At 39.6% G+C, this 24877-nt stretch overlaps 2 protein-coding genes across 5 annotated transcripts in view; both read right to left on the bottom strand.

The window, feature by feature from the left end:
- Positions 1-7627, bottom strand: part of MRPS28 (mitochondrial ribosomal protein S28) — a 103336-nt gene extending 95709 nt beyond the window's left edge. Inside the window, exon 1 of the mRNA XM_005689121.3 lies at positions 6880-7627. Within this exon, the coding sequence (XP_005689178.1) occupies positions 6880-7095 (216 nt within the window). The 5' untranslated portion in view covers positions 7096-7627. The remainder of the gene's footprint in view (positions 1-6879) is intronic.
- The window catches only part of TPD52 (tumor protein D52), a 130181-nt gene continuing 117806 nt past the window's right edge, over positions 12503-24877 (bottom strand). For 3 of the 4 annotated variants that reach the window (XM_018058381.1, XM_013969272.2, XM_013969273.2), the window contains 3 exons: positions 20800-20841; positions 19241-19289; positions 12503-15268 (listed from right to left, as the gene is read on the bottom strand). In XM_018058381.1, coding sequence (XP_017913870.1) covers positions 15149-15268; positions 19241-19289; positions 20800-20841 — 211 coding nt within the window. In that variant the 3' untranslated portion in view covers positions 12503-15148. The remainder of the gene's footprint in view (positions 15269-19240; positions 19290-20799; positions 20842-24877) is intronic. The other variant, XM_005689122.3, reaches the window with a different exon arrangement.

Genomic DNA, 24877 nt, shown 5'->3' with positions numbered 1-24877 from the left:
GGAGCATCAGCCAGCCACCTGGTGGCAAACTGGTGACATAGGACTATTCGAAACGGAAAGGACAGTGATATATTTACCACTGGAATGGACGTTTATTCTGAATATGGATTTGCCTTCCCTGCCAACAAAGCTTCTACCAAAATCACCACTCATGAACTTACAGATTCTCATGTTCATTGTCATGGTATTCCAAATAGCATTGTTTCTAACCAAAAAAATCATTAATTATGTGGGATAATGGGGTCACGCTTATGGACGTCACTGAGCTGACTAGTGCTGGATCTGGCAGACTAGTGAAATGAAACTTCTCTTTAAGTTAAATTTTCTATTTTGAGACCACTGTAAATTCACATGCAATTACAAGGAATAATACATGGAGAGCTCCTGCAATGTTTATCAGTTCTCCCAATGGTAACATCTTGTAAATCACAGTATAATATTACAACCAGGAAAGTGACATTGATGTAATACATCAGTAGTATTCAGATTTCACCAGTTTCAGATTTAATCATTTGTGTGTATATTTAGTTCTGTACACTTTTATCATATGTGAAGGTTCATGTCTACACCACCACAGTCAAGTCACTGGATGTTCCGTCACCACAACGATCCCTTGTGCTGTCCTTCCACTCCTTATCTCCCTTCTGCCCTATGCTAACTCTTAGCAACTATATATTTGTTCCCCATCTCAGTAATTACACTATTTCAATAATGTCATATAAACAGAATCACAAAGTATGTAACTCTTTGGGATTGGCTTTTTTCACAAAGCATAACTCACTTGAGAGCCATTCAAGGTGCTGTATGTATCGATCACTGGTTCCTCTTTACTGTCATATTCCACAAGACAGATGCACCACATTATGCTTAACCATTGACCAGTTGAAGCACATCTGGGCTGTTTCCAGTTTTGGGCTATAACAAATAAATAAAGCTCCTATGGCCACTTCTGTGTAAGTTTTTATATGAACATAAGTTTTCATTTCTCTGGGATAAACATCCTCTGCTCCAGTGTGCATTTATTTCCTTTGGGAGGATCTGACCATCTCAATCTGAGTAGCTGGTCAGAGGCCAGAGGACTTGAGTCGCTGACTCCTGGACTGGGAGTCTATCATTCCATGTTTGCCAGCTGACAACAGCAGAGTGCCCCAAGTTTTACAAAGAGAGGGAAAAGACAAATGGGATAATCACTGTTTAATTTTATTCCTAAATCCCTACAAACCAGGCTCCACTCAAATGCTATTGCTTTCTTTATTTCCTGTTATTTAATGCCAACAGATAAAAACAAACTTAAGCATCATAATCACACTAGAAAAATTAATCACAAGAAAAATCTTAATAAAACCTTTAAAAGTAAAAACAAAATAAAGGAAAATCCAAACACATTAAAAGAAGAAAGTGAGATGTCTAAGTAAAAATGAGAGTTAGGAAAGAGACATAAGAAGTGAAAGCTAATGCTGAAATCACAGGAGTCTGACTGTATATGATCAGAGCATATTACCACCCAAGAAGCAGAATACATACAGAATATATTCATCTTTTCTTTTAGGCAATGTATAGTACTATTTATATCAATATGTATATTACAGCTATTGATAAACACCTACTTTCCTTAGAGATTTACATCTACCTCAATACACTCTCTCATTGTTATTATATTAACTGGTCATTTCCTCTAAACCTGCTTTGAAAATGTTATACTCTACCATGAAACTAAATATTTCAGAAGGCTTTTATTACTAACTTGGAGATAATTCTCCTAGAATTCTATAATGTAAAAATCAGGGAATACTATGGTTAAAACCAGAAATGTTTTGCATCATTCTTTTACATATTAGTTTTTAAAACATTGATGTGATTTTTTAAGTTGTCAATATAAAACTAGTGAGAAAACAAAGGGGTAAATAAAGCTGTATGAGTACTGCCAGTATATGAATTTAGAAGACTTATATTAAAAATAAGACAACTGAAACCAATCCTTCAAATAAGCTATTTTTGGATTTTTCAGTACTCTGAAAAGACAAAATATCTGATTTAAATATTCGGTTGGAATATTCCAACATTTTGAAATAAAAAATACCAATAAGAAATATTCATGAAAAATTTAAAATATTTACATAAAATCTATCTAATATATTGCTAAAATGAAACTATAAAATGTATTATAACATCAGTATTCTACATAAATCAGCTAAAATAGTTACTCACCATCCTAAAACAATAAAATGTTCTGTGCGGCCTTAAAAACTCTTGCAACCCATTTTCTCAATGTGCTGTAAAGTAACATGCCACCCTCTACTGTTAAGAAACAGTAACATTCATAAAGCAGAAAATCCGTTTTTTGCTCAACTGTTGCCACCTGGTGGCTATAAGATGGGTTTTTCACTACACCACAGCTTCCAATCGGCTTAACAGGTTCTACAAATCTCTGTTCTCTAGAGGAAATGGCAACCGCCTCTAGTATTCTTGCCTAGAGAATCCCATGGACAGAGGAGCCTGGCAGGCTGCAGTCCATGGGGTTGCAAGAGTGGGACATGACTTGGCAACTAAACTACTACTACTACTACTAAGTGCCATAAAAGGCTTAAAGGTTTTAAAATATTTTTAAAAGGAAAAAGGCATTTGACTTTAAAAATGTAATATTTAACAAATATTTACCAGGTCCTCTATATGTAAGCGTGTGCTATGTTGGTTACAAAAATGAAAAGGACTTGGTCTCCATCCTACAAAAAATAAACAAAACACTTTACAGAGACACATGAATCAGCCAATCTCAATGAACGAAGGAAAAGAGAAATGAATAAGTGAGCATGGACGAATAAATGGACTTTCAGGTCACTGAAACTTGAGATCCCTTGAGATCGCTGAAATAGGCAATTCACATGTCCTTGATTAAATTCCTGCCTGCAGGGGAAAGTTCCTTTTAAGTATAACTTGCTTGGTTCTTACTGAATATTTCGTATTTCTGAGGCGCATATATAGATACATGTGTCTACATTTTAAAGATAAGAATTTAACCAGTGGGTACAAGGTTGACTTTCATTCATTTGTATATATATATATATATATATATATATACACACACGTGTGTATATATGTGTGTGTGTATATATATGTGTGTATCAATACAGGAGACACAGGAGATGCAGGCTCGATTCCTGGGTTGGGAAGATTCCTTGGGGGATGACATGGTAACCCATTCCAGTATTCTTGCCTGGAGAATCCATGGACAAAGGAGCCTGGAGGACTACAGTTCAATGGGTCTCAAAGAGTCAGACATGACTGAGCAACTAAGCGTGCACACACATGCACATTCTAATCAAAGCCCCTGGACTTTCAATATAAGTTTCATCTGGTTGGTGAGATGATAAAGGCCTAAAACAAGAGATGATTTTTACTATGGAATTTGTAGGCAGGGAAGCTAATTTTAGGGGGAAGAGCAAAGGTAAAAGATATCATGCTTTGTTTAGGGAACAGCAAAATGTCTACGCTCCAAAAGCTTTCTTTAAAGCAGAAACCATGTTACAAATTAAATCTTATATAGAACCCAATATATATAACAATCAGCATAGTATTTTGGTGGTATAAGTGCATTTTATCAGTTCGAATTCATAGAATTTACTTAATATTAAGTCAAAAACTGTGAACATGCAATTATTTCGATAAAAATTACAAACTAGTATCAGAAGTGAGGGATAACAACCCAGTTCTCAATTTCTGTATTTTGACTGCCCGATACCAAGAAAATCTACATATAACACCCCACATGTATAAGTGGGTGAGGAAACAGGCACTGTCACACACTATAAGTGGTGTGGTGCAGTCTGTATCTATCAAAACTCAAACTGCATGTGCATACTTTCAGTCAGTATATATCCCATATATACGGATAAGGGCATGTCAGTTGTGTCTGACTCTTTGCAACCCCATGGACTGTACCCCACCAGGTTCCTCTGTTCATGGAATTTTCTAGGCAAGAATACTGAAGCAAGTTGCCATTTTCTACTCTAGGGAATCTTCCCGACCCAGGGACTGAACTGGCATCTCCGGCATCTTCTGCATTGGCAGGTGGATTCTTTACCACTGAGCCACTTCTTTTGCAATGTCAAGGACTGCAGCCCCATCAGACTCTGACAATGGCATTTCCCAGGTAGGACTAATGGAGTGGGTTGCCATTTCCTTCTCCAGGGAATCTTTCCCACCCATGAACTGAACCCCCATCTCCAGTATTGGCAGGCAGATTCTTTACCACTGAGTCACTGGGGAAAGTAAAAGTGAAGTCACTCAGTCGTGTCCGACTATTTGCGACCCCATGGACTGTAGTCTACCAGGCTCCTCCCTCCATGGGATTCTTCAGGCAAGAGTACTGGAGTGGGTTGCCACTTCCTTCTCCAGGGGATCTTCCCAACCTAGGGATCGAACTTGGTTCTCCCGCATTCCACCCTATATAAATATGCAGAAAAAATGTAAATGCTCATTGTATCACTGTCTGTACTAAGGGGAGGAAAAAAAAAACAGCCTAGAAGCTCACTAGTGAAGGTCTGGTTAGATAAATAATGCTACATCCAAACCATGGAATGCCAAACAAATACTTTTTCAGTGAGGTATACAGATAGCCTCCTGTATTTGCAGATGTGGCTAACTGTACCATTTATATAAAGGACTTGAGTATCCAAGATTTGGGTATCACAGAGGATCCTGGAACCAATCCCTTGTTGGATAGGGACAAGGGTAAGCATACTACACTACACATATATAATAATAAGGAAAAATATTCAAAGTTATACTTAAGTGAGAAGAGCAATTTTCAGCAGCAGCAATGAAAATATACTGAGTGCTCATTACCATGTCCCTGTACTAAGTGTTTTAATAATGAATTCATTTAATCTCATAATAATCCCATGATAGTTTCCTATTATTAAAAAGAGGAAAAGAAGATACATGGATATTACATAACTTTCCAAGGAAACACAGGCAGTAAATGATAGAAGAATCATAATTCAAAGCAAGACCATCTGAATCCAGAGCTTTCATTCTTAAACATTAATGATGTAGTTCAAAAACGTGTATGTTTTTAAGTATATCTGTATATATAACTTATACTCATAAAAGCATACATAAAATCTCTAGTAGTATACATTTATAAAAATACACCTTCCAGCTTTGAGAAAATGAAAGGAGGCTTTTATATGCACTTAGTAACCTTCAGTGCTATTTATATTCTCCTTTCACAACATCACTTTTATACTTTACAATTTTTTTCAAAAATCCTGATCACACAATAAAGACAAACTTATTCATCTTGTAATGTCAGGATACTCTGCAATTGAATGGTTCCAGAAACTTCGAAGAGCGAAATGAAAGATTTTTCACAAAATTAAATCTTTACACCAATGCCTATCAATTACTCATAGTCCTCATCAATAAATATGTCAGAAAAATACTGAATACCTCCAATAAACACTGCTGCTGCTGCTGCTGCTGCTAAGTCGCTTCAGTCGTGTCCGACACTAAAACAAAACTAACGTGGTATGTTCGGTTTTCTTATTACTCTGGCAATTGTCTTGCTGTGTTACTATTCTGGACTGCTGCTGCTAAGTCACTTCAGTCGTGTCCGACTCTGTGAGACCCCATAGACGGCAGCCCACCAAGCTCCCCCATCCCTGGGGTTCTCCAGGCAAGAACACTGGAGTGGGTTGCCATTTCCTTCTCCAATGTGTGAAAGTGAAGTCGCTCAGTCGTGTCCGACTCTTAGCGACTCCATGGACTGCAGCCCACCAGGCTCCTCCGTCCATGGGATTTCCCAGGCAAGAGTATTGGAGTGGGGTGCCATTGCCTTCTCCTGATTGATTATTCTGGACTAGCACGTTTTATTAACGTGCTCAAGCCTGTGCTATCCTCACTTGTTCAACTGTCTGTGAGCACTCAAACGGAAATCTCCAATTCAAAGACTGCCCAGTCTGTCTTAAAGTTCAAATGTGCACTGTGCATTCTATTCCCTCATTCATGCATCTGGCAAACACGGACTGCCCACTAAGAGTCAAGCACTGCAGTTTTCTGTAACCAAGGACACTACCCGTCTGTGAACTGTTTGGGACTGGTTCCCAAGGGGCTAAGTACAGAAATTGGGAGTTTATTTCTATACAGTTTAATACTGCCAACTTCATGTCTGCTAGCTCGCTAGCTCAAAAAAATCTAATTTGTATTTCTGCCTATTTCTTCCATTTCACCTATCTAATAATTTTATCGTATTTTACAAAATTATTGCCTGGGGCTGATGGATTTTTTTTTAAGGTCATTTACAGAAAAAGTGAAGCACTGATAGGTTAAATTACTTGCTCAACTTCATAGTGACACTAATTCTGTCATTTACCTATCCACTGACTTAAGAAATATTTCTGAAGAGCCTGGGACACCAGACACTAAGCTCCACACTGCAGCTACTGTGCACAAGAGAAGCCAGGAGCCCAGCCTCTTCCAGCGTGAGTCCCACTCGGAGTCCCAGGAGTCGCCCCAGACGCGCCGCCGGCAGCTCTCGCTGCTGGTTTCCCTTCTAGCACTCAATTCAGAAGACGCGTGCAAAGGAGTGTGGACAACGCAGGCCTAAAATGCAGATACCATACAGAAGTACAACAAATCGACGAAAAATACGAGCGCACCCTGTTCCAAGTGACCAGCCCAGACTTTACTTCCTACGCTGGGCCCCGCCCCCGGCCCCGCCTCTCGGTCTCACCCAACTTAGCCGAGCCCAACAACGACGTCAAACTCCGCCCTGCCCCCGGTTCCATCCTGACTCCGCCTCCAACCCCGCCTCCAGGCCCCGCCCCCAACTCCGGCCCCGCCCGCCAACGAGTGCCTGGCTTAGCTCTCGCGACTCACCCTCGTCCGGCCGAGCTCCGCCTTCCGCTGCAGCTCCGAGAGCCGTTCCAAAGCGCTCGCGAAGCCGCCTGGGCGCGGCCTAGGCTCCGTGGAATCAGAACTCTCGCTTCCGGAGCCACTCTCAGTGCCTGCTTCTCGACAGGATCGAGAGAAGAGAAACACTCGCAGAAAATGACTCTCGGCAGTCACGGCACGGGTCCGACACAGCGCCGCCATGACGGATCCACAACCTCTGACCTTTGGCTTCTCCGCAAGCGCGCAGGTCGCGGGGCGGAGCAACGAGGGGCCGCCCGTTGCAGAGCCCCGTGGGCGGTGGGCGTGGTCTGGTCGGTGGTGGGGCCAAGTGTGGGTGGAGAAAGCTTCTAGTTGGTGGACAAAATCTTTGATGGCTAGCAGCTAGCCCCTGCTAGCAGCGGCCCGCTAAGTTTTGCCTGGAAAGCCTTCTGACTCGCAGCGATTTCGCCCTCGCAGGTACCCCTTGGGCCTTGTGCTGCTGTAAATTCTGGTAATGCGACACTTGCTGCCCCCGCCTCCCGCGTCCTTCCCCAGAATGTCCGAAGGTTCTTACCCCCAGCGCTCTTCAGGACTTTGCTCAACTGCGAGGTTCTCCTTGGCTATCTTATGTAGAATAGGAACTCCAAATACTGTCGGACCCCTGCCACTTAACACTTATTATTATGCCATGTAGTTTACTTACAGTAATTGTGCTTAGCATGTGCTCTGAATTTATGAACTCTATTGGGAAAGACTGATGCTGGGAGGGATTGGGGGCAGGAGAAGGGGACGACAGAGGATGAGATGGCTGAATGACATCACCGACCCGATCGACGCGAATCTAAGTGAACTCCGGGAGTTGGTGATGAGGCCTGGCGTGCTGCGATTCATGGGGTCGCAAAGAGTCGGACACGACTGAGCGACTGAACTGAACTGATGATGGCAGGAATTGTGCTGTTGAATCCCTGACAGCGAGCACGTGGAAGGGCTTAAACATTTGGGGATCCAAGTGTGTCCTTCTTTGCCTATTCTGTGGTCAGCCCAGCCATGTTACAGAAATACTAATTTGAGACGTTTTGGGTCACCTCTGGCTGCAATCCCTTCTCTTAGGGGGTAAGTTCCTAATGCCTAGATATGCACCACCCAGAGGACCCACGCTCACTTATGATTTTCTCCCTTCCGGCGCCATGTTAATTGCCAGAATTTGCCCACCTTGTTCAAAACTGAGCTGAACACCATAGTTGTGTTAATGAATTCAGCTGTCCATCCTTCTTCCCAGCATTTTTATAATACACAATTATTTACTTGAGCAAGCACTGTTCTATCGCATTTGCAAGTACTTTGAGGAGAGGAATTTTTATGTATGACCCCAGACCCTGTAATAATGCTTTTGACTATGAGACTTAAGTTTTTGGCCAGGCCAGACATCTTGTAGGGAGCTTATTTCCCTGACCAGGGACTGAACCCTGAACTGGACAGTGAAAGCTCAGAATCCCAGCCAGTGGACCCACCAGAGAATTCCCAATAATGCTTTTGACTATAGATTTTAAAACTCTGATATTCTCAATTGTGTAGACAGTAGAAAGAACACAAGAATTGGACTAACCTTTGTTGTTCAGTCGCTTAGTCGAGTCTGACTTTATGACCCAATGGACTGTGGCACACCAGGCTTCGCTGTCCATCACCATCTCCCAGACCTTACTCAAACTCAAGAAGCTGAAGTTGAATGGTTCTATGAAAATCTACAAGACCTCCTAGAGCTAACAACTAAAAAAGATGTCCTTTTCATCATAGGCAATGCCAAAGAATGCTCAAACTACCACACAGTTACTCTCGTCTCACATGCTAGTAAATTAATGCTCAAAATTCTCCAAGCCAGGCTTCAGCAATACATGAACTGTGAACTTCCAGATGTTCAAGCTGGTTTTAGAAAAGGCAGAGGAACCAGAGATCAAATTGCCAACCTCCCCTGGATCATCGAAAAAGCAAGAGTTCCAGAAAAACATCTTTCTGCTTTATTGACTATGCCATAGCTTTTGACTGTGTGGATCACAAGAAACTGTGGAAAATTCTGAAAGAGATGGGAATACCAGAGCACCTGACCTGCCTCTTGAGCAATCTGTATGCAGGTCAGGAAGCAAGTCAGAACTGGACATGGAACAACAGACTGGTTCCAAATAGGAAAAGGAGTACGTCAAGGCTGTATATTGTTACCCTGCTTATTTAACTTCTATGCAGAGTACATCATGAGAAACACTGGGCTGGATGAAGCACAAGCTGGAATCAAGATTGCCAGGAGAAGTATCAATAACCTCAGATATGCAGATGACACCACTCTTATGACAGAAAGTAAAGAAGAACTAAAGAGCCTCTTGGTGAAAGTGAAAGAGGAAAGTGAAAAAGTTGGCTTAAGCTCAACATTCAGGAAACTAAGATCATGGCATCCGGTCTCATCACTTCATGGCAAATAGATGGGGAAACGGTGGCTGACTTTATTTTTCTGGCCTCCAAAATCACTGCAGATGGTAATTGCAGCCATGAAATAAAAAGACACTTACTCCTTGGAAGAAAAGCTATGATCAACCTTGGCAGCATATTAAAAAGCAGAGACATTACTTTGTAAACAAAGATCCGTCTAACCAAGGCTATGGTTTTTCCAGTAGTCATGTATGGATGTGAGAGTTGGGTTATAAACAAAGCTGAGTGCTGAAGAATTGATGCTTTTGAACTGTGGTGTTGGAGAAGACTCTTGAGAGTCCTTTGGACTGCAAGGAGATCCAATCAGTCCATCCTAAAGGAGAGCAGTCCTGAGTGTTCATTGGAAGGACTGATGTTGAAACTGAAACTCCAATACTTTGGCCACCTGATGCGAAGAACTGACCCTGATGCTGGGAAAGATTGAAGGTGGGAGGAGAAGGGGACAACAGAGGATGAAATAGTTGGATGGCATCATTGACTCAATGGATGTGAGTTTGGGTAAACTCTGGAAGTTGGTGATGGACAGGGAGGCCTGGTGTGCTGTGGTTCATGGGGTTGCAAAGAGTTGGACATGACTGAGCAACTGTACTGAACTGAACTTTCATCATAGGGGACTGGAATGCAAAAGTAGGAAGTCAAGAGATACCTGGAGTAATAGGCAGGTTTGGCCTTGGAGTACCAAATGAAGCAGGGCAAAGCCTAATGAGTTTTGCCAAGAGAACATGCTGATCATAGCAAACACCCTTTTCAACAACGAAAGAGATGACTCTACACATGGACATCACCAGATAGTCAATACCAAAATCAGATTGAGTCTGTTCTTTGTAGCTGAAAAAGCAGCTCTATATAGTCAGCAAAAACAAGATCGGGAGCTGACTGTGGCTCATATTATGAACTTCTTATTGCCAAATTCAGACTTAAATTGAAGAAAATAGGTAAAATCACTAGGCTATTCAGGTATGACCTGAATCAAATCTCTCACGATTATACAATGGAAGTGACAAATAAGAGTTTAGGGATTCGATCTGATAAGAGTGCCTGAAGAACTATGGATGGAGGTTCCTGACATTGTACAGGAAACAGGGATCAAGATCATCCCCAAGAAAAAAATGCAAAAAAGGCAAAATGGTTATCTGAGGAGGCCTTACAAATAGCTGAGAAAAGACGAGAAGTGAAAGGCAAAGGAGAAAAGGAAAGATATACTCATCTGAATGCAGAGTTCCAACGAACAGCAAGGAGAGGTAAGAAAGCCTTCCTCAGTGATCAATGCAAAGAAATAGAGGAAAACAACTGAATGGGGGAAGACTAGAGACCTCCTCAAGAAAATTAGAGATACTAAGGAACTAACCTTAGAATAGTGCATAATTGTATGCATCACACGTGACATTATTACTAGCCACCTGTATGGCAAGCCTTAAATTCAGTAGAGAGCTTAAAAGTAAATTCTGCTCTAGGTGAGTTCTCTCCTTTGGTACATAAACTGTTTATTTCCCTCGCCTCTTGATGAAGTCTTGCCTAAAACATTTTTGCATTACTTTCTACGGCTATTGCTACTTCTGTTTCCCTTCCAGGGGAAAAAAAAAAAAAGTGTAGTGAAGAGCTTTGGCCAGTGCTCTTAGTTCTAATTCAACCTCCAATCCTGATTGCAGGCGAGCAATTTTTTTTGTTGCTGATTTGGTTTCCTCACATACAACCAAGTTATTAGTCTCTATCTTAAATTTAAGGAAGTGCTCTGTAAACTTAATCAGCATCTACAGAGCAAATGGGATTGCTAATATCCCAGCTCAAAAAATCAATGGCTGTATTATATTCATGTCCTACCTTAGCCAGATGATACATTCCTTTGTTTTGATAATGCATTTGGGGACATAGTCTGATGTTTTTAATGGGTAAGTCTGTATCAACTAACTTCAAGCATGCCTAGTTCTCTGCCTTTGGCAGAGCAACAGAAGCATCAGGTATGATACTGTCCTTCCCTATATTAGTGCCAATAGTAACATCGACCCTAATGGCAGTATTTTAACATCATGGCCCCTTCTGATCCTGCTCCAGTTCCTTGAACCACACCTTCCTTCTTGATTTATTAAAAATAAAAGCTGCCTTTTTCCCATGTAGGTTGCAAATTGTTAGTATGCTTTGTAAAAATAGTAATGGCAGATGGCAAGTGAATAAAATATAATTCAAGTTCTGGCTCTTTGTCTGCTAGCTGTAATCTCATCTATAAAATCATGACAGCATGACAGCCTTGAGTGAGGAATTGAAGTGGGTGTGAAATGCCCATCACCTACTGAAAGCTCAAACAGTGGCCGCTAGTGGCTAGATGAAAGTGATCAGAAGGTGATTTAGAAGTTTATGCCTTTCAAACATCCAAGAAAATCTGGAAAAAAGGGCTAGTGATACACTGGAAATACAGATGAGTATAACTGTAAAGATAAGTCCTTTCAACCATAGAGATGAATGCTATCATTAAGGAGATTGTGTAGAAGATGACCAGAGATGGGCCATAACATTTAAGGATTTGGAAGAAGAGAATGCCAGAGAATAGTCAAACAGGAAAATGAGAAAATAATTAATTCCAGAAACCAAGGGGAAAACTTTCAAGCATGTTGGGATGGAAAGTGTTAACAGCGAAAGTGGCCAAGCAGCATTTAAGTATGAAGTCCTGGCAGGTGATAGGCATGTGAGTTCTTTTGGCTCCTTTTAATTTTGGTTCATTTTTATTTTAGAATCAGAACATGGAAACTGAAATCTATGGTTTGTAGGTTTACTTAAAAGTGATAATGCTTTCTTAGTAACTGAAAACTAAATGGTCTCTATAATTAATCCAATTACCAATGGGACAATTCACTAATTAATGGCCCAGTGTCTCTCCATTATGGGTAAAAATCTGTTTTGTCATCTGGGTCTTAATATAAAGAAATATGCAATCCTTACATAGGGCCTTATGCAGCATCACTGGCACAAACTGAGCAAAAAGTCACTTACAAATGTCTTTGTGTAGTCAGCATGTAGATTTTTTGTTTCATAAATTGATTGCATATAGCTAATCCTGATTCTTTCTATACCCAGGATATGACAGGTCTGGAGAGAAGTTGTGTTATTAATGGATTTACCCCTTTCCTCAGCAGATAGGTAATACATACAAAAGAACTCATGCCCAAATTATAGAATTTTTATTGTTTTCAAATACAGAAAAAAAAATAAACAGTAGTATTTCATTAACAGATCCAGAAATAGTCCAAATTCAACACTTTTTTCCCCCTCTATTTCAGTAGTTTGAATTACTACTAAAATAATCCATTGGTTTCTACTCTCTTCCTTGGATTACTTTGGCTTCATAGGTGGAAGCATTCTTGTTTTATTTCCCACAAGCTCCATAAATTATGGACATTCCTTTGTAAGAAGGGGATAATTTTAGGAATTGTTTTCTTCTGTCACACTTCTTGAATCCTTAAGTATCTGAGCTCTCTGTCACTCTTGTTGCTATGTTCTTCTAGTGTCAAACAGGAAACACAGTAGAATAACCAGGATCCCTCTCTGGTGTTCTTAGTAATTACTGTGTTCTAAATTGCTTAAGTATCTGTGAATCTGTAATATTGGATCTTCCACAGAGACTACTTGGAATAAGATTTCTAGGTTGATGTGTATTTTTCTACATTTGTCCTCCCTCTACTTTTTTGTTGCTTCTTTAGAGGCAGAGTGCTTTGCCATAGATTAAATCATTTCTAAATTAAGTTTAGGTAGATGTCTATAAAAGTGTTTCTCCATTTTCTTCTTTTATGACCATCACCAGTACCAACGTACACCCATCCCACCTTCCAACCCTATCTCTATCATTTCTCCCATAAAATAAAGATTTGAGGATATTTTGTTTAAAGAAACCGCTATCTTCTCCATTTTTGCCTTATTAAAAGACAGGAACAGGGCAGGACATCCAAGAATCAGTGTGATGAAAGATGTGATAAAAGCAACTGAAAGACTAACTGGTTGAAAAAATTACTTACCGGCCTTATTGAGTAACCATAGTATCTCTTTAAAAACACAAATGTATACACATGGATTCCTCTGGGACAATGCTTCAACAACCTTTGTCTTAAAGCCTTTTCAAGTAAATAATTTATGGTAGTATGATACCATGAAGCAATGATATAAAGCAGATGGTAAAAAATTGCTTTTTTTTAAAAGCCTGGGTATCAGTTGATTATGTAATACAACAAGCTGTTTCCAGACCATTGGTCTCATAATAAATATTGAGACCTGTGCTACTGATACACAGAATTTATTAAGCTTTTCACATGTAATAGAGCATAGTTTCAATTGCATCTGAAGTGCTCACAAAAGCTCCAGCAATCAAAAAGGGCAGTATGTTACTTCATAACAATCAACACTTGTAGCTTTTCAGATTTGGTTTTCATAAGATAATTTATCCCCAAGTAAATCTAGTCATGCTTTTAAAAAATGCTTTAGGTCACTCCAAACTTGGCAATTAACATTTGGCATAAACAACAATAAAACAATCACAACTTGATAAATAACAAATACAACATTGTAGGCCATAACCATACACAGCATAAGGAAAAGATAGTGGTGATGGGTAAGTAACTACTAGAGTTAATGAGAGTACCTTGGCCTCCATGCAGATACTTCCAGAGGCTTTGGTTCATTCAGCCCTGACACTCTGTTTTCAAAACAGGGGGCAATGCCTACAGTATCATTTTGTAATTTCTAACAAACTGAAAACAAGTAAGTAGAAAATGATGAGTTGATTTTTATTAATGCATGAAATCCTCAGGAGTTATTACCAACCCCTTAGTATAAAAATTTTTTTAAGTTATATTAGTCATATAACTTGGTGTGCTTATTTTAAATGCTACTAAATGAATTAAGACAGTGTTTCCCCTAATGTGAATGATTTTAGCACTTTTCAGCTACCTAGATCTAAAAAAACTTTCAGGCTTTGGAACTGAATGTTTGAGGACAATGTTCAAATTTCAACCTATTGATAATACAATATGCTTGATTTAGAATGTTACCTTATAATTTCCTCCAAAACTAAAATTTTAATCTGGTGAAAAATAAGTAGCTATAAGTGGCATAATAACCATGACACTGAAATGGTTACTGTCACAGATGGTGATAAACAGAGGGCTCCACTCTCAGTTCACCTAGGATTTGAAATTACTGTACATAATGTCACTTACAAAACTATAAGAAACTGAATATAGAGCAGATTTATTTAGTCTGGTGTCTTTAGATACCCAAGATATAAGATACTTTATCCCCAAACAATATTCAAAAGTATTTTGTGTAGCTGGTAGTTCTTCCCTCGGAGGTAAAGAACATTTTGCCAAAACTTTTTTAATAAGCAGGATGCAGAGCATTTTAAAGAACAGTCTAATCTAGGAATCAAATATACAGAGATTCAAAGAGGAAAAACAGAAATCTGTATCAAAGAAAAAGATCAAACTGGTAGCCCACACCCAGAGCAACTGTGTAAGCAATTATGATAACCCACAGCGTCTCATATCATTCCAGTGAGGATCCCCAGGTACTAGATGTATTTTCATTGTGATATTTCCTAAATAAAGGGGCTGAAATTAACATTAAAGAGTGTTTCCCAGGAATAGAAGTGAAGATACTTTTACATTGTTCAACCCACAAGCTATTTGGTCAAAGGAATATGTAAAGCTCAACAAAAGCACATCTGGTGGAAGTTCATGGCAATGAATGTTGACAAGATGTGCTTGGATCTCGCTTGCAGCATCTGGCAGTGAGTAGCAGAACAAAGGTGGGGGGCTCACAGGCTCTCCTGTGTCTGCTCTGGAAGAGGCTCCGTGGTGGTGGCACTAGCGCTTGCAGTTGAATTCAAGACTTCTCCGAAATCACCACCAGCAGGCTTGTTTCCCCCGACTTTAGACTTTGAAAAGTTCAAAAAGGAAGAGACGTTATGAAACACAAACTTCGCTGACTCTGCATAAAGTAACTCAAATCTTACTTTGAAGAAAAAATAAACCAGGAGCCCAAGAGCTCAGTGATTATTATATTTGTACAGAATTTAGTACTGTTGCCATGTCCCATGCAGTTTCATAGAAAAACTTAGGCAGTTTCCATGCTGAAAATATTCAAATTGGTAAATTCTACCCCTTTACTTTTTCCCCCTATCTGCTTATTGTTCTTCACAGGGAAATTTATCTTTATAAAATTTATAGAATTTTATAAGGCCTGTTATGCTAAAGAATCTACTGAATTCTCTCTTTACCTAGATAAAATTCTGTGAAATATTGAGTAAAACAAAGAAAAGAAACACATGTATGTTTCCCAGACACAGCATGATGCTCTTAGCTCAGTTATGACTGGCCACAGACTCTTTAACAGTTGGAATCTAGTTGAAATTTGCTCTCTCATTCTTTTTGGCCTCCCATCCAAAATCTTTGAATTGTCTGAAAATTTTGCATGACTTGTATCCACCATATGGTTATTAAATTTATTAAAATATTCCTTAATTATAAGAAAATGTTAAGAAGACCTCTTGCAATTTATAGGTCTAAAATAACTCCTCCCCACCACTGGTCCCTTCCTACTCCAAGGCTGTGAATGGCAGTAGCACCTCCCAGTCAGACTGCTTTGCTATCCTTGGTCCTTCTCCATCTTGTTCCCCATCCAGTCGATCACTAACTTTTTGTCTGTCACTTCTAAATCTTTCGACTCTGTCCCACTGGCACTAGCTCAACTCATACGCCATCATCTTTGGCCTGATCACACCACCTTCCTCCCACCTTGTCTCCTTCTCCAGTCTCTCTCCCCTTAGATCTGCAGGGCCAACAGTGATCTTTCTAAAATGCACAGAAGAATGCATGACTCAGATTGTTTAAAATCTTTCAGTGGCTTCCCACTTTTTCTTTAACATGGTCCATCTATCTCTCTAGCTCTGTCTCTTGCTCTATAACCTATAGCACCGTGAAAGTGAAGTTGCTCAGTCATGTCCAACTCTTTGCGACTCCATGGACTGTAGCCTACAGGCTCCTCAGTCCATGGAATTTTCCAGGCAAGAGTACTGGAGTGGGTTGCCATTTCCTTCTCCAGGAGATCTTCCCAACCCAGGGATCAAACCCGGGTCTCCCGCACTGCAGGCAGACAGATGCTTTACCGTCTGAGCCACAGGTAGGTCAGTAAAGTTCCTCTAAGGGTCCCCAAAGCTTCAAACATTCCTTTCAACCTGAAGGCCTCCCTTTACATTACTGCATCTTCAGAGAAGTCTCTCTGGCCTTCCCTCCTGCCAGGGGTGACAGAGATTCCCACTGCTGATGCTCACTGTACCCTTGACCTCCACTGTCCTAGTGCTTAGTTGTTGTTCAGTCACTAAGTCATTTCAAACTCTTCTGTGACCCCGTGAACTGTAGCCCGCCAGGCTCCTCTGTCCATGGGATTTTCTAGGCAAGAATACTGGAGTGGGTTGCCATTTCTTTCTCCATGGCATCTTTCCAACTTAGGGATCGAAATTGCGTCTCCTGCCTCTCCTGCATTGCAAGTGGATTCTTTACCACTAAGCCATTTGGGAAGCCCTTACCCTCCCTTTATTTTCATTGGCCATTTAATTGCCTCAACATCTTCAGAAAGCATTTGTGCTCACTGTGGTATTCCCAGTGCCCAATACTCATCTCCTGGTACACGGCAAATGCTCAAGAATCACAGTTAATGACTCAATCCAAAACCTAAATGAAAGTACAAGTAGACCCCATGTTTAATTGAATATCAATGTAAGTTAGCAAAACTATATCCCAAGCATACAACTATATTTTACAGCTTCCTTTGTGATATTTGTCTAATACATTATATCCTTTTAAAAATTACATTTTTTGAAATTTGAATGGCGCCTAGTCATATTTCAAAAATGATTTTATAGAGTCTGAATATACTCAGGAGGAAAGTACATAGTAATGACCTGGAAGTTTCTCCTCCTCTTCATTGTTAAAAGAACAGAGCTGGTTTTCCAGCTAGTCATTTCAAAAATTAATACTCAGGGTAGATTTCAAGGAGAGACTATGATATTCCTAAAATTTTGAGAACTGAATTAGAGTAAAACCTTGACTTCTTAGAATGCACAGTTTGTTTTCAAATACCTAAGTAGAAATTAACAAGAATAAAGCAGGCCTCTGGTACTGACCTAGAAGAATGACCGTGATGTATTTTTTTTTGCTCATCAAATATGTATTAAGTAGCTGCAGTGTGTCAAGGACTCTTCCAGGCCACTGAAAAACATCAGTGAGCAAAAAGAACAGGGGCCTGCATTTGTGGATTCATTAGAGCATGCATGCTGGGGGCATTAAATGAACAAGTTGCAGGTCTGTGTGTACAGCGTGATTCCTTTTTGAAAAACACACATTTATGTAGAAAGAGAAAAGGTGGGAGTAGTGTTTCTATATGCAAGAAAAAAAGATCCAGCTTGTGATACAGTGTTTGGTTTTCTTTCTATTAGCATACCCTGATTCTGTAATTTTAAAAAGCGGTATTTAAAAAGAAGTGACTCAATTACAATTCTGAAAGATAAAATATGATTATTTTAAAGCTGATATAGATGAAATACTTAAGATATCAGTTTTATCTTAATACTTGAGTTACTAGTTTTAATTTGTTTTTAAGTTTATTACTTAAGATATTTTATTTTAAACATATCCACCATAATTACCAGAATTAGTTTTGGAAAAAAATGAGTATGGGCTTTGTACAAACTCTGTGGAGAAGGTTGGACAGTGGATGGGAACAAAACATCATTTTTCATCACTTGTGATCCTTGATGATATTATAGTTTCGAATATAATCTTGAAGATAACGCAATTTACAAATTCATAAAGTTGATTATTATGGGCAAACGTCCACCTTCACCAAAATCAAAGCAATCAAAAAATAAAAGTGAATCATCAATGATCACCACGGCATCATCATCGTCATAATAAAAATGTCCAATAATTAAGGACTGAACAAACAATATCCAATATAAGGCTATGCAAGCAGCCGTTAAACATAATATTGAAGAATATTTAATGATACAGAAAGATGTTTATGACTTATGGTCAGTTCTTTTTTAAAAAAATATGTATTTGGCTGCATCAGGTCTTAATTGCAGCATACAAGATCTTCCTTGTGTCATGCAGGATCTTTCACTGTGGTGCACAGACTCCCTAATTGCAATTCTTGGGCTTAGTTGCTCCACAGCATGTGGGATCTTAGTTTCCCAACCAGGGATCTAATCTACATCCATTGCATTGCAAAGCAGATTCTTAACCACTGGACCACCAGGGAAGTCCCTGTTAATTTTTTTTTTAAGTGTAATAGTATAGTCCTACAACATATCACTGTCCCTCGGTTGTAGGATCATATTTTTATGTTTTATTTTTTGTGCTTTTCTATATTGTTTTTAATTTTCTACAATGAGATTTGTATTACATTTTGTCCAATTACAAAAGTATTTGAAGTGAATAATACAAAAAGCAGCAGCAGCACAAACTTCTGAAGTACTACTTTTAAAAATTATATGTTTCTTTTCAGCACTCATGCTGTCATACTACAATATATACTCAAAAAATTTTATTAAGAGTATGTAACACCTTGGTTGGTTTAGTCGCTAAGTCATATCCAACTCTTGCGACCCCATGGACTGTAACCTGCCAGGGTCCTCTGTCCGTGGGATTCTCCAGGCAAGAATACTGGAGTGGGTTGCCATTGCCTTCTCTAATATATCATCTTAAATACCCATTAATAAGGTAAAGATTAAAGTTATTAAAGTTCTTCAAGTATTTTTGAAAGGAAATTCTAATTTGAATAATCTACCCACAACAAAGAAAGTTCAGGCACCAAACAAGATAACAGAAAGACCCTGTTCTTTACTTGCCTTTAAGTTTTCGACCTTTTCTTCAAATGATTTGAAAGTTGGGGAGTTTCTATGGAGAGAAAAGAAACACAAATAATAAAATTACACACACGGAACAAAAATTTCAACAATTCAGAAAACATTAGTTGACTGTATTCCCCTTGGCCATTATTCTCAATCAGCAAAAGAACATAGAAACCATGTGTATCACCTGTACTATAGGCATGCATACAAATGGTGTCTTCTTATGTGAGATGATCAACTTTCGTTCTAAGATTTCTACAACAATCTTTAATTATTTGAACTGAGCCAGTGTTAGACATACAGATAAAATACATGTATGAGAAGAGGGAACAAAGTCAGGTACAACATTGAGTCTATCACTTCCTCAACCAACTTGTCACCATATGAGAAAAAGCCACTGTTAGCTCAGTCTGACTTTGGTTAAAGTGCTACAGTCTAGAACTAATGTTTAAATTCATATGTTGCCTGGCAAGATTTCTACCTAAAGCCACATCAGCTCAGCAGGACAAGCAAACCAGAGGAGGTTCCACATCAGGGATCCTGGTTCCCAGGAGCAGCCTAACAGGATAAACAGAGACCAAAAGGAAGGGAGGGGCAGGAAACAATTTGGCCACTTCACAAAGCTGCCCCAACTAACAGAGGCTCTCCAAGCCCACAGGAAGCCTCCCGTGCCTTCACATTCATCCACATTAGTTAGGGAGGATCACAGTGCCTGTGTGTCGCTTTCACCTGGGTTTCCAAAGCTTTTATACCATCCACCTGACCTCCAATATCCTTCCTGCTATCATGATGAAATGGAAGAAGGAAAAATGGGCTTCCCCCTTCCCACCATTGTGACAGGCAGTCGGTCCCAAAGGGTGATCCCCAGACCAGCTGTATCAGTAGCCCTTGGGAAGTTGTTAGCAAAGCAGATTTTCAGGTCCCACCCCAGGCTTACAGAATCAGAAAGTCGACATGGGCCCACCAGGCAGGGACTTTTAACAAGCCCTCCAGGTAGTTCCAATGTACACTAAAGTTCAAGTCAAGCGTACATTGTTGAAAAATTCTCTGCCTCTATAGAGAGGTCAGGTGAGGTAGTAAAAGGTGCCACTTGCAAGTGCTTATTGATGAAAGAGGACACTAGAATGAGATCCCAGTTGGTTCCAGATGTCACAGTGGGATGAAGGAAGTAGAAATGGGGAGGATGAGAAAAAGGGAGACTGTAACTAAAGCTAATGTGAACAGAGGAGGTGGGCCACCTACATCCATGAAAAGAAAAGGTTGATCAGATGAGCAGTGTTCAATTTTTTTTAAATTAAACAGATTCCAGAATAAAACAGTTTAATAGGTTTACAAAATAAAGTAGAAATAATAATTCCTTTTTAAAATCACAAACATTTAATGGATTTCTTACACCAGCCTAATAACATTGGGAGGACCAAACGAAAGCTAGTAACAGTTTTCACAGCTTGTTTAGAGCAGACTTCTAGTTCCTACTTTGGAACAGTTCAAGAGAACATCTGGATAAAAAGTAAGAAAGCATCAGACCAACTACATTTTGTGAAAATATACTTTACCTCATAGCAGGCATGCTAATTGAGTGTTGAATGGAGCGTATGCTAAGAGGCAGCATTAAAAAGAGACAGAAATGGAGTTAGTAAAGTGGCGATTAGATATTATAAGAAGCAAACAAAATTTAGTTTTCTAGAATCTTGTTCTTCTGGCACCATAAAAAATTACCTGCTTTTTGAGGTGGAGGGGATCAAAGTTAGCACAACATAACTTTTATTCATGAGCCAATTTGATTCCAGTAGTTCATAATTCAGCTAATAAATCAACTTGGCATTTTTATAGCACTTTGAAAACTGTCGAGTGCTTTCACCAGTACCTGTAAGGCATCTGGCATCAAGGCTCGAGAGTTAATAATTTATAGGTCACAGCAGAATTATAAATGGAATTTAGGTCTTTGAACTCCTAATCCAGTGTTCACCACCTCCCCTCAAAAGATGAAGCACACACATACAGATACGTACACACACACACACACACACACACAGACGCACACACACAAGCAAGACCACTGAAAAGTTCCTGCAGCCATCATTCTCCCACACATTTGGTACCAGAACAGAAAGGTTTCAGAGTTACTATCTGACAACTTCAAGTGACTTTAAAATGACATCACTTCTTAGTAGCAGTAGTCAGTTTTCTAGTAAGAAACCTGTACTTGCTCTTAATTAAACTAAATGTCCTTATAGGCCATTCAAATAAGATTTGGCCCCCTGTCATTATACAACTTGCAGTTGTCAATCACCCTTGCTGCTGCTGCAGCTGCTGTTAAGTTGCGTCAGTTGTGTCCGACTCTGTGCGACCCCATAGACAGCAGCCCAACAGGCTCCTCTGTCCCTGGGATTCTCCAGGCAAGAATACTGGAGTGGGTTGCCATTTCCTTCTCCAATGCATGAAAGTGAAATCACTCAGTCGTGTCCAACTCTTAGCAACCCCATGGACTGCATGGGATTCTCCAAGCAAGAGTACTGGAGTGGGTTGCCATTGCCTTCTCCAATCACCCTTGAGCATATGCCTATTTGCATTCCCTTTCCTGACTGGTGGTGGGTACAAGCCCTATTCTGCACAGCGCAGAACCAAGAGGAGGAGACGGGGAGTATAAAAATGGAAGCAGAGAGCGATCACTGCCACTCCTTTGGGGTCAGCCTGCTCCCACGTCTTGGGAATGTACTATCCCCTCTGTTTAATAAAAGAACTGTAACTGAGCTGTAACCAGTCGGTCATTTCGAATCCTTGCTACACTGAGATAGGAACTGAGAAATCCTGTCTGTGTGAGCTGTAATTAGTCTCTCATCCCAAATCTTTGTTATGACGAGACAAGAATGGAGGGAGAGAGAGAAATCGACCTGACATGAAGCTGCCTCTATTGCCACAGCCACCTTGCCAAAGCCACCTTCTACCGTCAGTAGAGTTCCACCCACCAAAATTAATCTTCTGGTAATCAACGAATTGTTTAGACTGAATGAAAAGAAAAACAAAACTATTTGCTACAATTAAGATTCTTATCCTGGGATTGTGTAATTAAAACACTAAGGCACTAATCAGCTAGTGGTAGGCACTTGAGCTAAAAACTCATGGAGGCTTTAATGTTGAGGAAGATATTTTTGGGGGACAGGTAAAAGTTGTAAGAATACAGAGGAAGCCAATTCCCAAAGAAAGATTTGCATATGAGCAGAGAGGAAGAGGAAAGGAAGGAGAGAGGACCATGAAGAAAAGAGGGTTCAAGTGGGAGAGAAAGGAGTTTCTTCGTTTCTTTGGGCTCTAGAGGCTACCTTGACTTCTAACAGCTTTCCAGTCTGCAGGACTAGTCTGGATGGGGCTGAGCTTGCTTCCTTTCCTTGTCTTGAATTACAAAACAACTTTCATTCTGTGCGACGCCTTTCCATTTTAGGTGAGCAAAGTCACAGTTTTCTATTCTTCTTAACCAAAAGACTCTTCACTAGAACATTTTGGCAGAAATTATCAAATTATGGCAAAAGAAAGTACATAATAGCTAAGCCAGTGATAAGTTGTTTGTCCACAGGACTCACACAGTGAATTCCATAGTATCAACAAAATGAGAAAATGGGTGGATAAAGTAAGTACAAATTCAGAAATGGACAGTTAATTCTGGTCATTGTCCCTAAGCATCTACATAAAAGATCATTTCTTCCAGTGGCCATCTGGTGTGTTCTGTGCCCCTTTAAACCAGGAGACAAGTTAGTTTAAAGGAACTAGGGCAAAGGCAGAGTGAGGGAAAAAATCATAAAAGCGTATTAATTCTAGATGCATCAAGTTGACTATGTAGTCAACATCCAGGGCACAAGTCAATTCAGGATTATACTCCATAAGAAACAAGTCCTGATCATAAAAGTTGAAAAACTGAATTGTAAATGTCACCTAGAATTTTCAGGGGATGAAGAATTAAAACAGGAAAGCAGTGGGGAGCTATGCATGACTCATCAAGGGGTCCTCCAGGGATTAGGTAAGAGAAGGATGGCGGTGGAGCATCATTGAGAGGGGACATCAGGGGAACAGGGCAAACTGACCAATAGGGTAAACAGTTAGGAGAAAACTCAGTAATGTTGGAAATACAGACCACTTTTTAGAAATATTCTGTTTTTACAACATTATCACAGAAAAGTACTACCAATACGCTTCCAAGAAAACCAAGGTAGAAATGATAATTTGGGAGCCTTTTAACTTATTAAGTGCTGAGCAGATGCCAAAGATGTTTGTGATATGACTTAATGTTAAAAACTATCTCTTTGAGAATTCAGTACAGCATCTCCTGTAGAGGACTTTAGGGTCGTTTATGGAATAATGGCAAAGTCACTCTTACTGGTATTGCACCTCAATCAGCAGCTATGGGAGATAAAGAATTTAAAGATTTGAGTACCATGAAGGATGCACTCACTAAATATGTGTAAGTGTGAATGTGTTACAAAAAGCAAGGAAGTAATTACAATAAGGTGTTCATTTTGTGATAAACACAGTTGAAAAATTTCTGTATGTGTTACTTTTCATAATAAGAAAAGATCAGAAAGAACAGAGAATGAAATCAGTTAGAGTAATACAAAGTCAAGGTGTTGCCATTTTTGAAGCAGCCATTACAGCAGCAAGAACAAGGAATGCATATTAATTTCAAGTCCAACAAGGGCTTCTCTACCTGAACATCTCTACAACCCATATTCAGATGAAATTCTATTTTATCGGTGGCTAGTCTGTAATCTAATAATTGGTCAGCTGTCTTTGCATTTCTAGCTTCCCTATGCAAGGTTACACAAAGTTTCAACTTGCTTCAACTTACATATCACCTCCAATTTCACTGATGTTCAAATATAATACGGAAAACTTCAAAAGCAAAAAGCCATGTTGCTCCTGGACCAGAACTGTCTCTAATAGATGTTAATATATTGGGAAGATTAGCTAGCATCTATAAAGCAAATTTTGTTGCAAATTTTTCCAACTGGATTTCAACCCTCAAAGATAGTAACCTACAATCAAAGCAAGAATGTAAATCTGGATTCCTCAAAACACTAAAGGAAAAAGAAATTAAAAAGGACAACCTGACTCTAACTCAGACACACTAAGTATTTTATAATCTAATATTTACTCTTTGGAAGTTATTCTTTTAAAAAGCTGAACTGACTTTTTAACTTTTGTTGTTTCTTACACAGTTGTTTGAACTTTTCATCCCCAATAATATTAAAGGGGGAGGAATAGAGGGAAAAGGAGAAGGAAGAATGTAGCAAATGGCAGACAGAGAAAGAAGAGAGGCTGGTCAACATGTCTCAAAGCATACTCTGTGCCAAGCATGTTTTTAAGAGCCATTCATGTATTATTATTCCCTTTTGCCCTCAAAATAATCTCTTGATCACAGGTGATGAGCCAAAGTAACTACCAGACAGTGGCTGGAGGGTCAAAGTCTTAAGCTATCATTGCCCTGGGGAGACAGAACAAGACAGAGGGGATCACAGGCTCCTGAACTCTTGTGTGCCTGAGTTCAAGTCCTGACCTTCAGCCAGATGGCTGTGTGACCATGGGGAAGTCACTTAACCTCTCTGTGGCTCAGTTTTTCTCATCTGAAAAATCAAAAAGCTAACA

Source organism: Capra hircus, chromosome 14 (assembly GCF_001704415.2).
Source record: "Capra hircus breed San Clemente chromosome 14, ASM170441v1, whole genome shotgun sequence".
Lineage (NCBI taxonomy): Eukaryota > Metazoa > Chordata > Mammalia > Artiodactyla > Bovidae > Capra > Capra hircus.
This window is presented reverse-complemented; position numbering and strand designations above follow the sequence as displayed.